The 13,833-nt window shown below is 44.2% G+C and overlaps 1 protein-coding gene across 1 annotated transcript in view; it reads left to right on the top strand.

The window, feature by feature from the left end:
• PPP2R5B (protein phosphatase 2 regulatory subunit B'beta) overlaps positions 1-13,833 on the top strand; it is a 44,183-nt gene that overhangs the window by 14,925 nt on the left and 15,425 nt on the right. Inside the window, exons 2-3 of the mRNA XM_087705398.1 lie at positions 7,569-7,765; positions 13,218-13,319. Of these exons, the coding sequence (XP_087561524.1) occupies positions 7,569-7,765; positions 13,218-13,319 (299 nt within the window). The remainder of the gene's footprint in view (positions 1-7,568; positions 7,766-13,217; positions 13,320-13,833) is intronic.

The raw sequence follows: 13,833 nt of genomic DNA, 5'->3' as shown, positions 1-13,833 counted from the left end.
TAGAGAATCAGGCTGAAAAATCGAAGGGAATTTAGGAGATGCTAATGCCAAATTAGCTTCACTTAGCCAACTGAAGCCAACAAGATGCTGTTGAAAAGGACATTTATCCTTTTGCCCGGTAATAAATTGATTTGGGGGTGGGGTGGGGGAGAGAGAAGCTGCTTTTGGTCACAAGCCAGTGTGAATCAGCAGTGTGAGTGATGACTGTTTTAAAAAGAAAGAAAGAAAGAAAGAAAGAGAGAGAGAGAGAGAGAGAAAGAAAGAAAAAGGAAGGAAGGAAGGAAGGAAGGAAGGAAGGAAGGAAGGAAGGGCATTTTAGGCCCCATCAATGGAAGCGGTCATGGGATTTTCATCCTTTCACTGCTTTCCCCCTAAACCCCGTGCGCCTCGTTTGAAAGCCGAGCGCTTTAACCGGGAGTCGTGCCAATGTGGAGTCATGAAAAATGGAAAAGGCTTGGAAAACGGGATAGTGTGGGAGCTGGGAGGAGAGGTATGGAGGCTGCCGGAAAATTGTTTAGCGCTGAGAAGCAGTGTGGGTCGTTTTCAGGAGGACACTCCTGCGCTCCCACAGTTCTTACTTGTTGGCTGCGTGGGCCTGAGCATGCACGCCTGCCCACCACTCACACGAGATGAGCCATGTGTGCACACCGGTCCAGCACTTGCGTGGCTCGGTTCCCCTCTCCCACCCACCCACCCCGCCACCCCACAGCCAGGCCAGCAAGTGGGGGATCGCTGAAGTAGGTCAGTGTTTCCCAAGCTTGGGAACTTTTAAGATGTGTGGACTTCAACTCCCAGGATTCCTGGCTGGGGCATGCTGGCTGTGGAATTCTGGGAGTTTTAAGGCCATCCATCTTAAAGCTTGCTGCTTGGGGGATTCTGAGAGTTTTAAGGCCACTCCTCTTAAAGCTTGCTGGCTGTGGAATTCTGGGAGTTGAAGTCCATTCCTCTTAAAGCATTCTGTCTGGGGGATTCTGGAGGTTGTAATCCATCCCTCTTAAAGCATACTGGCTGGGGATTCTGGGAGTTTTAAGGCCACCCCTCTTAAAGCTTGCTGGTTGGGGGATTCTGGGAGTTGAAGTCCATTCCTCTTAAAGCTTGCTGGCTGGGGAATTCTGGGGGTTGTGGTCCATCCCTCTTAAACAGGCTGGCTGGGGAACTCCGGGAGTTGTAGTCCACCCAATTTAAAGTTGACCTGATTTCAAACCACTGATATAAACTGATGGTTGAGACAAACTTTGTGATCCGTTTGTGTGAATCCACCGGAATTACACTGGAAATTAGATTAGTTAATCTTTTTAAAAAATACTAAAAATATTTCTTTTTCACAAAAACTGTAGTTGGTTTCTTTTTAAAAAAATCTGGGAATTAGACTACTTTATCTTCTTTTTAAATTTATTTATTTATTTATTGGAATTTGTCAAAACAAAAACGAGAACAAGAATAAAAATACAGTGACAGGGACAATAGGCACGTTAGTGCACTTACGCATGCCCCCTCCACTCACCACTTAAGTATGAAGTAAGGTCCACAGGAGTATATTAAAATACTTCTTTTTTCACAGGACCTTGTGTAATAATTTTTTTAAAAAATAATGATCTGCTAATTTGAACGTAGAGGTATGCATGGCATGTCCAGACTTAGGCTAGCTGAGGAATTCTGGGTTTTGAAGTCCACACATTTTAAAATTGCCAGGTGGAGTAACTATGATCCAGGTTCTTCCTAAGAGCTGAAAACAACTCAATAGCACATAACGAAAAAGATATTTGCTGGATATCCCAAAGCACAAGTTAGGCGCTCATATCTCTGGGATGCTTTGATTTCAATTCCTACACCAAGCAGACAGGTTGGGCCTAATAGCCTATTGATACTCTATTAGAATAGAATAGCATAACAGAGTTGGAAGGGACCTTGGAGGTCTTCTAGTCCAGTGTTTCTCAACCTTGGCGACTTTAAGTCCTGTGGACTTCAACTTCCAGAATTCCCCAGCCAGCTATGCTGGCTGGGGGATTCTGGGAGTTGAAGTCCATAGGACTTAAAGTCGCCAAGGTTGAGAAACACTGTTCTAGTCCAACCTCCTGCCTAGGCAGGAAACACCACTTCAGACAAATGGTTATCCAATCTCTTCTTAAAAAGTTTCCTATGTTGAAGCATTCACAACTTCTGGAGGCAAGTTGTTCCACTGATTAATTGTTTTAACCGTCAGGAAATTTCTCCTTAGTTCTAGGTTGCTTCTCTCCTTGATTAGTTTCCACCCATTGCTTCTTGTCCTGCCTTCAGGTGCTTTGGAGAATAAATTGACCTACTCTTCTTTGGAGCAGCCCCTGAGATATTGGAAGACTGCTATCATGTCTCCCCTAGTCCTTCTTTTCATTAAACGAGACATACCCAGTTCCTGCAACCGTTCTTCATATGTTTTAGCCTCCAGACCCCTAATCATCTTTGTTGCTCTTCTCTGCACTCTTTCCAGAGTCTCCACATCCTTTTTACATCGTGGCGACCAAAACTGGATGCAGTACACTAGGTGTGGCCTTTCCAAAGCCTGATAAAGTGGTATTAACACTTCATGTGATCTTGATTCTATCCCTCTGTTGAAGCAGCCTAGAATTCTGTTGGCTTTTTTGGCAGCTGCTGCACACGGCTGGCTCCTATTTAAATGGTTGTCCACTAGGACTCCAAGATCCCTCTCACAGTTACTCCGATTGAGCAAGGTACCATCTATACTGTACCTGGGCATTTGGTTTTTCTTGCCTCAATGTAGAACCTTACTCTTTTCACCATTGAATTTCATTTTATTAGATAGTGCCCAATGTTCAAGTCTGTCAAGATCTAAGATCCTGTCAAGACCTCCAAGGAAGGGATCTTGGAGGTCTTCTAGTCCAGCCCCCTGCTCAAGCAGGAGGCCCTTACAGAATAACAGAGTTGGAAGGGACCTTGGAGGTCTTCTAGTCCAATCCCTGCTCAAGCAAAAGACCCTTATAGAATAACAGAGTTGGAAGGGACCTTGGAGGTCTTCTAGTCCAGCCCCTTGCCTAGGCAGGAAAACCTACACCACTTCTTCTTTAAAACTTCCATTGTTGGAGCATTTACAACTTCTGGAGGCAAGTTGTTCCACTGATTAATTGTTCTCACTGTCAGGAAATTCCTCCTTAGTTCTAAGTTTGCTTCTCTCCTTGATTAGTTCCCACCCATTGCTTCTTGTCCTGCCTTCAGGTGCCTTGGAGAATAGCTGGACTCCCTCTTCTTTGGGGCAGCCCCTGAGATATCGGGACACTGCTATCATGTCTCCCCCTAATCCTGCTTTTCAGCCTCAAGGAACTCTTCCAAAACTAGGACGTTAACCCCTGCTGATCTTAAAATATCCCCCTCCCCATTTGTGAGCTGAACTATTTGGGGTGACAAGGGGACAGCAGCAGACTTAGCTTAGGGTTAGTTTTCCTGGTACGTCCATTTGGGGCAAGGGAGAGGGGGGTTGTGTCTGTATTTACCGGGCAATCTGTCAACATTTTGAAGCATTCTTCTGTTCCTATTTTAAGAAAGGGACAAAGTCCCTGAAAATAGAGCAAAGTTTTGCTTGCAGAGGCCACGGAGGATCAGTGGTGGAGCTGAGCCGTGGGAACGCAGGAAAGGTCAAGCGACTCTCCCATTGCAAACGGATCGCATTTCGGCGTCTTCCGAAACTTAATTGCCCTGCAAAATTTAAATGCAAGCTTGCCTCTGCAATATAAGCTTATAATATATTTATGGCTGCTTAGTCAGTTCTATCCGAAAGGTACGCAGGTCTATCGAGACAAGCGAATTTTTTTTTTCATGTGCCTCAGGGAGCGGCACCCTTCTTAATTATTATTTGTACCAGACGCGCCCAGAAATTATCAGAATTATTATTATTTTTTGCACTGCAGGGATTTTTGGAAGTGCAAACTCTCGAGTTGAGTGTCACTTTCTGGCGACTTGGGGAACACAGTTATTTTGGAAATGGTTTTCTGTTGGTTTTTGGAGCCTATAGAAAAGAATAGTATAGAAATAGTATAGAAAACAGAATTGGAAGCGACCTTGGAGGTCATCTAGTCCAACCCCCTCCCCCCCCAAAGCAGGAGACCCTACGCCATTTCTGACAGAGGGCAGTCCAGTCTCTTCTTGAAAGCTTCCAGGATGAAGCTCCCACAACTTCTAGAGGCAACTTCTGTTCCATGGGTTGATTGTTCTCCCTGTCTGAAAAATTATCCGTATTTCCAGGTTGAATCTCTCCTTGGTCAGTTTCCATCCATTCTTCCTTCTCTGGCCTTCGGGTGCCTTGGAAAATAACTCTTTAAAAATGCATGGGTTTGAAAAATCAATTGGAGATACAGGAAGATACCTTTTTAAAATTATTTTATTTTTCAATTATAAAAATAAACATTCTATCTTTCCTTATGCCATGTGTTGTCTGGGTACAAACTCTGTGCAAAATTGTTCCTCTTTTGCCACAACTTTCACATTCATATTAACATTCTTTCCTTAAGTTTCGTATTATAATATATCAAGCATTATAAAAACTTTATAAAACACTCCATTTTTCTTCTTAATATCTTCTAGTAATAGTATCATATCAACATTAAACATCATTATTCTTATCATACGCATACTGTGTCATACATTTATCTAAGCGTATTATCTACTTTTTTTTTTAGTTTTCTTCATTTCCAAACTCCTTTCTTTTTTCTCCAACCACTGGTAAAATACTTCCCAAATCATATAATATGCAGTTTGCTCTTTCTCCTTAATTGCTAATGTTAATCCGTTCATTTCTGCACATGCTAATATTTTCCTTCTCATCTTCTCACCAATAGGGATCGCTGCACTTTTCCAATGTTGTGCAAATACAATTCTAGCTGCGGTTAATACATGAATGGTTAAATATACATTCTCTTTATTTATAAGTTTCAGGTAGAACTCCTAGCATAAATTCCTTTGAAAGGGAGATAGGGGCCTGGGTAGAAATTCTAGAAACTAGGCAGTGGAGAAGAGGGGGGGGGGGGATACTTAGATTTAACAGGCAAGAAGTAGATTCAGAAAGAGATAAAGTTCCTAGAGAGGAACATGGGAGATAAGTAAAAAAAGAAGAAGAAGAAGAAACATAGCAATTAAAAGTATTGAAGCAGGCAAGAGACAATGGATAGATGATTTCTCTGTTTTGCTGTTCTGATTTGCTTTTCCTTTTCCTTCTCTTTCTTTTAAAGCATAGCTATTAAAGTATTGAAGCAGGCAAGAGACGATGGATAAATCATTTCTCTTTTTTATTCTGCTTTGCTTTGCTTTTCCCCTCTCCTTTTTTCTAGGTAGGTGACATCACTAGAACTTAGGCAAGCTAGAAAGAAAATGTTTATTAATAAAGATGACATGATGAAAAGTTAGAATAAGAGCTACACTTAAGAGAAAAGGGGAATATCAGTGTATACATTTTATATCATAAAATGTATACACTGATACAGAGCAATAATAAGAGAAAACATGGAATAATTGAATAATGACAGGCTGCAACTTAATATAAATATGTATTACAATTAGAAGTATATAGGCTGGTTAAAGTAATAACCATGACTATCAACTATGATTAAAACTAATAACTATTAGTTTTTATAAAAGTAATTTTTATTGAATGCTTTAATCTTTAAAAACAGAAAGAAAAACACCACAAGAAAAAAAACAAAATACAAAACATACATAACAATATAAAGTGATTTTACAGCCTTCTATATCTGCTTTCCTGTTTAGCTTTCGTAATTCTCCATTCTACATTGCCTTCCTATTGCTCTTACCTTGTCCTATAATATAACAACAGCAGTGCTAACACTTATAATAATATTGATTATTTATATCTATTAATAAATATCCGTTTTATTTGTATTAGAATGTAGGACGCCCAGGGGCCACACAGTTCACCCACTGATAAGCTTGTGAAAAAAAATAAAAATAAATAAATGCACAAGTTGTAAGTCACCCAACTTTGAATTGAGATATTTCTGTGCACAGTACTAGCAATAAAGTTTTACGAGCCGCCTTCGAAGTGTGGCATAAAAGCCCAGTAATTAAAATATCCTGCTAATTGCTGTTGGGTGATGCTGTTTGATCGCAGTTAGCCCCCCAGAGATAGGGATGGGGCTTTTCCCAGGTCTGTTGAGCTAGAGATGTGGCTTTTCCCATGCAATGTTCAACAGCTCTGGTCTTCAGAAACAATGGAAAGGAGAAAGAGGTAGAAAATAGAATGGTATTAATACCCAAATATATATTTAAAAGATCTTATATGTGGAATCACTCTAATGTAAAGGAAGAAGAGGAAACTTAAGTGGTATGTTTGTTCAAACACCATCATGAAAATACATCAGAGTAAAGAAAATATGAAAACAGAAGAATGGAAGGAGGGAAGGGAGAGAGGAGGAGAGGAGGAAAGAGGAAAGGAGAGAGAAAGAAGAAAGGGTAAAAGAGAGGAAGGGAGGAGGGGTAGTAAGGAGAGAGGGGAGGAGGGAGAGGAAGAGAGGAGGAGGGGAGGAGGGGAGAGGAAGCAGAAGAAGAAAAAAGAAAGGAGAGGAGGAAAGAAGAAGGGAGAGAAGAAGGGAGAGTAGGAGAAAGAAAGAAAGCTTGAATATAGTATTATATCTTTAGGGAAAGAATGGAAGCATAAATGTTAAAGGCTAATGATATTTATGAGAAATGTATATTTGTGAATGTATGAGAAACCAAAAAAAAATTTTTTTTAACTTTTCTTTAAAAAATAATGGAAAGGAATGAAAGGAGGTGTCATGCGTGTTACTGCAGTCATGCAGTAACACGCTGGATTGCAATGAAGGGAAAGAGACAGACATGTATGTGCTTCAACGTATGAGGCCTCTGTCATGTGGGGTGCCACGTAAATTCTCACAGGGCCTCTGCTTTCTCGTGACCCTATTGTACGAGCCATGGTGGCGCGGTAGTTAGAATGGAGTATTGCAGGCTGACTCTGCCCACTGCCAGCAGTTCGATCCTGACCGGCTCATGGTTGACTCTTCCTTCATTCTGAGGTCTGTAAAATGAGGACCCAGATTGTTGGGGGCAAGAGGGTGACTCTGTAAACCGCTTAGAGAGGGCGAGAAAGCACTGTGAAGCGGGATATAAGTCTAAGTGCTATTCCTTCCTCCCTCCCTCCCTCCCTCCTAAAGGTTGACTCAGCCTTCCATCCTTCCGAGGTGGGTAAAATGAGGACCCAGATTGTTGGGGGCAAGAGGCTGACTTAGAGAGGGCTGTAAAGGCTTTGTGAAGTGGCATATAAGACTACTGCTATTGTCCTTCCTTCCTTCCTTCCTTCCTTCCTTCCTTCCTTCCTTCCTTCCTTCCTTCCTCTTAAAGGTTGACTCAGACTTCCGTCCTTCCGAGGTGGGTAAAATGAGGACCTAGATTGTTGGGGGGAAATATGCTGACTCTGTAAACTGCTTAGAGAGGGCTGTAAAAGGACTGTGAAGCGGCATATGTCAAAGTGCTCTTGCTCTGTGAATTCCCACAGTGCCTCTGCTTCCTCCTGAGAGATCGCATGTAAATCCTCTGCTTTCCCCCTGCAGATGCTCCTGTTTCAGAGCTGCACGACCTCCTGTGCAAGAAGCTGCAGCAGTGCTCCATCGTCTTTGACTTCCTGGACTGCGTGGCTGACCTGAAGGGCAAGGAGATCAAGCGGGCAGCCCTGAACGAACTGGTGGAGTGCGTGGCCACCAACCGTGGCATCCTCATTGAGCCACTCTATCCCGAGATCATCAAGATGGTAAAAGGCTTCGCAGGCCCTGGGCCTGTGAGGGGAAAAAAACAATGCGATTTTCACCTGGGTTTTGTGGATCAGAAAGACTGGTCCTCATACAAAAAATGGCTAGTCATATTGTTGTTGTTAGTTGTGAAGTCATGTCTGTCTGTCTGTCTGTCCATCCATCCATCCATCCATCCATCCATCCATCCATCTACCCATCTATCCTGCTATCTATCTATCCATCTATCCATCTATTCATCTTTCTATATCTATCCATCTATCTTTTTATTTATCTTTCTATAGCTATCCATCTATCTTTCTATTTATCTATCTTATTCTATCTTTCTTTCTATCTAGCTATCTATCTCTATCTATCCATCCTCTTTATTTATCTTTCTATCTATTTATCTTTCTATCTGTCTATCCTTAATCTATACGTCTGTCTGTCTGTCTGTCTATTTATCTATCTATCTATCTTTCTTTCTTTATCTCTATCCGTCTGTCTGTCTATCTATCTATACATCTATCTTTCTTTCTTTATCTCTATCCACCCATCTGTCTGTCTGTCTGTCTATCTATCTATACTATCTATCTATAATTTATATGTCCATCTTTCTATCTTTATCATTTATCTATTATCTGTCTGTCTGTCTGTCTGTCTCTCTCTCTCTCTGTACATCTATTTGTTGTTGTTAGTTGCGAAGTTGTGTCCAACCCATCGCGATCCCATGGACCACATTCCTCCAGGGCTTCCTGTCCTCTACCATCCTCTGGACTCCATTGAAGCTCAGGCCGACTGTTTCGGTGACTCGATCTAGCCCCCTCCTTCTCTGCCGTCCCCTTCTTCTTCTTTTGCCCTCCATCGTTCCCAGCATGAGGCTCTTCTCCAGGGAGTCCTTCCTTCTCATCAGGTGGCCAAAGTCTTTGAGTTTCCTCTTCAGGATCTGGCCTTCCAAAGAGCAGTCTGGGTGGATCTCCTCTAGGACTGACCGGTTGGATGGCCTTGCAGTCCAAGGGACTCAATGCAGGAGTCTTCTCCAGCACCAGAGTTCAAAGGCCGCCATTCTTTGGCGCTCAGCCTTCCTTGTGGTCCAACCTTCACAGCCATCAGTTGCAACTGGGGAAACCATCGCCGTGACTAGAGGCACTTTTGATTGGCGGGGTGATGTCTCTGCTTTTTAGGATGCTGTCTAGATTTGCCATCGCTTTCCTCCCCAGGAATAAGCCTCTTTTAATTCCTTGGCTGCCGTCCCCATTTGCGGTGATCTTGGAGCCCAGGAAAATAAAATCTGTCCCTACCTAAATGGCTAGTCTTATATTAATATGTAAAAGCAAAAAGTGGAGGCTGCAGTGGGTTTTTCTTTTACTGTGTTAGGAAGAGTCGGAAGCCAATGGAAGCCCTTTTCTTTTTCTCTTCCCCCTTGTATTCCACCCCCCCCCCTTTCCCATTCCCTTAACTTCCCTTAATTTCCTATTTATTTATTTTTTGTATTTTGTACAATAAAAAATGGGGACGGGGGTGGGTGGGGAGAAGATGGTAAAAGGCTGGCCAAAAAACACAGGGGGTAGGAAGTTGAACTCGTACTACAGGTTGTAGTGACTTGACTTATGACTGCTGTAGTGGCCCAACTTTCTGTTGCTAAGCGAGACAGTTGGTAACTAACTTTTGCTCCATTTTATGAGCTTTCTTGCCGCCGTTGTTAAGGAAATCAGCGCAGTTGTTACATGAGCAATGCGGTCGTTAAGTGAGTCTGGCTTCCCCACTGACTTGGGCAGTCAGAAGGTCACAAAAGGGGATCATATAACACTCCCGGGGCACTGTGACTGTCGTAAGTACCTATCAGTTGGCAAGCATCCGAATTTTGATCGTACGACCGCAGGGATGCTGCAAACGGTCGTAAGTGTGAAAAACAGCCCGAAGTCACTTTTGCCACCGCCGTTGTAGCTTTGGTGACTAAATCAATGGTTGCGGTTTGAGGCAATTAACTAGCCTTCGTGAGAGTTATATATTGATCCGTTGCTTCTGAAAGGAAACAGGAAGAAACCACGATAAAGAGAAAAGGGGAAAAAGGGAATTACTTATCCAAAGCATTACTCATCGTTAGACTTATCCAATGGAAGGGGAGGCTGAACTGAAGATGACTCAGATGCTGTCATAAGGAAGAAAAGATCAGATACCTTTTATATTGTGTTTTCGGGGAATCTGAGAAGTCGCTCCAGCACTGCACTTAAATCATTTGGAGAACTAAGCTGCCAGTCTTCCAGTAGTTTAAAAACAGGAGTTTAAAATTCCAATGTGTGGGCTGCATTACATAAAATGTGTTACCGTATTTTTCAGAGTATAAGACACACTTCCCCCCCCCTAAGAGAGTGAAAATTTGGGTGCATCTTATATACCAAATGTAGCCCCACCCAGCTGCCAGCCCCCACCCTTTGGCCCCTGCCTCCAACAATTTGCCTCCTTGCAGCAAACAGCAAACACCCTGTTTCAGTTTCAATGTTAGCACAAGGGGGGGAAAAATCTGCCTCCCAGCAATTTGCCTCCTTGCAGCGAACAGCCTGTTTCAGTTTCAGTTTTAGCACAGCCTGAATAGCGTAAGGGGGGAAAAATCTGCCTCTCAGCAATTTGCCTCCTTGCAGCAAACAGAAAACAGCCTGTTTCAGTTTCAATTTTAGCACAAGGGGAAAAAAATCTGCCTCCCAGTAATTTGCCTCCTTGCAGCAAACAGCCTGTTTCAGTTTCAGTTTTAGCACAGCCTGAATAGCGTAAGGGGGGAAAAATCTGCCTCTCAGCAATTTGCCTCCTTGCAGCAAACAGAAAACAGCCTGTTTCAGTTTCAATTTTAGCACAAGGGGAAAAAAATCTGCCTCCCAGTAATTTGCCTCCTTGCAGCAAACAGCCTGTTTCAGTTTCAGTTTTAGCACAGCCTGAATAGCGTAAGGGGGGAAAAATCTGCCTCTCAGCAATTTGCCTCCTTGCAGCAAACAGAAAACAGCCTGTTTCAGTTTCAATTTTAGCACAAGGGGAAAAAAATCTGCCTCCCAGTAATTTGCCTCCTTGCAGCAAACAGCCTGTTTCAGTTTCAGTTTTAGCACAGCCTGAATAGCGTAAGGGGGGGAAAATCTGCCTCTCAGCAATTTGCCTCCTTGCAGCAAACAGAAAACAGCCTGTTTCAGTTTCAATTTTAGCACAAGGGGAAAAAAATCTGCCTCCCAGTAATTTGCCTCCTTGCAGCAAACAGCCTGTTTCAGTTTCAGTTTTAGCACAGCCTGAATAGCGTAAGGGGGGAAAAATCTGCCTCTCAGCAATTTGCCTCCTTGCAGCAAACAGAAAACAGCCTGTTTCAGTTTCAATTTTAGCACAAGGGGAAAAAAATCTGCCTCCCAGTAATTTGCCTCCTTGCAGCAAACAGCCTGTTTCAGTTTCAGTTTTAGCACAGGGGGGGGGGAATCTGCCTCCCAGCAATTTGCCTCCTTGCAGCAAACAGCCTGTTTCAGTTTCAATTTTGCACAAGGGGGGGGATCTGCCTCCCAGCAATTTGCCTCCTTGCAGCAAACAGAAAACAGCCTGTTTCAGCTTCGCACAGCCTGATTCGCACAAGCAGCTGATTGTCGGTTGGATTGGCCTCCCGACCATCAGCTGTTTTAGGCTGCAGGGATTGCCATTGCCTATTGCAGCCTCCGCTTGCCCCATTTTCTGTCTTCATGTTTCATTTTTGGGTTCTGTGTGCCCCGTTTTCGGCCTCTGCACGCTCCATTTTCTACCTATTCCGATCCCTGCTTCTGTTTGCTGCAAGGAGGCAAATTGCTGGGAGGCAGATTTGTTCCCCCTTGTGCTAATCAGGCTGTGCTAAAATTGAAACTGAAACTAAAATGGGTTGTTTGCTGCAAGAAGGCAAATTGCTGGGAGAGGAGGCAAGCAGATTTTTCCCCCCTGCTTTCCTCCCTAAAAGTTAGGTGTGTCTTATACTTCGAAGTGTCTTATACTCCGAAAAATACGGTAATTAGTGGGCCGCATTCATAAACATGCAAATATGTAAGAAACAGTCAGTGTTTGTTCATTATTCATTGTTTAAATTAGTAAAACAAACACATGTATATAACACATGCTTTATAAGTAATACTGGCTTAATCATTTTTAAAATTAAAGTAAAATGGCACTTATGGATGGCTAAGGGAGCCAGCCTGGGCTTGTAGTTTAGGCACCAGGCTAGAAAACCAGGCATTAGTGAGTTCTAGTTCCGCCTTAGGTACGAAGCCAGCCGACTGACCGTGGGCCTGTCACTCTCCCTCAGCCCTAGGAAGGAGGCAACGTCAATCCACTTGGGAAAATCCTTGCTAAAAAATCTGCCAGGCTAGGAGTTTATACTGACCTTAAGACACCTCCCGCCCAAAATATAATGTATATTAAAAGAAAAAAAACAGAATATAACAGGTTTGGGAGGGAGCTTGGAGGTCTTCTAGTCCAACTCCCTGCTCGAGCATGAGACCCTACGCCAGCGATGGTGAACCTTTTTTGGCTCACGTGGCATAAGTGGGGGGAGCGCGGGGGGGTCGTGTGCGGGCGTGCCGCACCCATAATGCAATGCACTAACACACACACACCCAGTGCGCATGCACGCACTACAGGTGCTCCCGCCTCCATTTTTTACATCATTTTTTCACCCTCCCCAGAGGCTCCAGAGGCTTTATAGGAGCCTGGGGAGGACGGAAACGGCCCTCCGGAGGCTTCAGGGACCTTCAGGAGGCTTCCTTGAAGCCTTCGGAGCAGTCAAAACGACCCTCCGAGCAAACAGGAAGTCTGTCCCCCAACTTCCGGTTTGCCCGGGGGCCGGATTTTTGCACTCCGGAAGCTTCAGGGAAGCTCATGAAGCCTCCGGAGGTCCTCCAGGGGGATGGGGGAGGCTCTTTTCACCCTCCCCAGGCTCCTATAAAGCTGCCGAGCTGACAGGGCAGTGCTTCGTGTGTCCTGATAAATGACTCCGTGTGCCACCTGTGGCACGCATGCCATAGGTTCACCATCACTGCCTTACGCCATTTCAATCAGAGTAGAGCTGGAAGGGACCTTGGAGGTCTTCTAGTCCAGCCCCCTGCTCAAGCAGGAGACTCTACACCATTTCAATCAGAATAGAGCTGGAAGGGACCTTGGAGGTCTTCTAGTCCAATCCCCTGCTCAAGCATGAGACTTTACACCATTTTAAACAGGTGACTGTCCAGTCTCTTCTTGAAAGCTTCCAGTGATGGAGAGCCCACAACGTCTAGTGGCAAACTGTTCCATTGGTTAATTGTTGTCACTGTAGGGAAATTTCCCCTTAGTTCTAGGTTGCTTCTCTCCAGTTATATTTTTTTCCATGGGGCTCAGCTGTGGGTCTGAATCTTGCAAGGAGTCTGTTTTGGTTGGCTCATTTGACCTTGAAGGGGTGTCTCATTTCCAGGTTTTGGGTGTGGGCTGATCTCTCCCTTCTCCCTCCAGATCTCAGTCAACATTTTCCGAATTCTTCCACCCAGTGAAAACCCCGAGTTCGATCCCGAAGAAGACGAGCCAAACCTGGAACCATCTTGGCCTCACCTGCAGGTAAGAGGCCGCCTGGAGGCCACGAGATTAATAGGAATAGCCCTTAGACTTATATACCGCTTCATGGTGCTTTCCAGCCCTCTCTAAGCGGTTTACAGAGTCAGCCTCTTGCCCCCAACAATATGGGTCCTCATTTTATCCCCCTTGGAAGGACAGACGGCTGAGTCAACCTTGAGCCGGTCAGGATTGAACTGCTGGCAGTGGACAGAGTTAGCCTGCAATACTGCATTCTAACAGGAAGGAAGGAAGGAAGGAAGGAAGGAAGGAAGGAAGGAAGGAAGGAAGAGCTCTTAGAATTATATACTGCTTCACACTGCTTTTACAGCCCTCTCTAAGCAGTTTACAGAGTCAGCCTCTTGCCCCCAACAATCTGGGTCCTCGTTTTACCCACCTCGGAAGGACGGAAGGCTGAGTCCACCTTGAGATGTCCCCTTAAGGAGAGGCTCATGGGTTTGGAGGTATCACTGGCTGGGGGGAAAGGGCCTGGTGGAACTTCCATGTCTCCCAGTGGAAG

The sequence above is a fragment of the Thamnophis sirtalis genome, unplaced genomic scaffold (genome assembly GCF_051295495.1).
Source record: "Thamnophis sirtalis isolate CommonGarterSnake01/CBP01778 unplaced genomic scaffold, rThaSir2_p1.2 scaffold_2, whole genome shotgun sequence".
Classification (NCBI taxonomy): Eukaryota; Metazoa; Chordata; class Lepidosauria; order Squamata; family Natricidae; genus Thamnophis; species Thamnophis sirtalis.
This window is presented reverse-complemented; position numbering and strand designations above follow the sequence as displayed.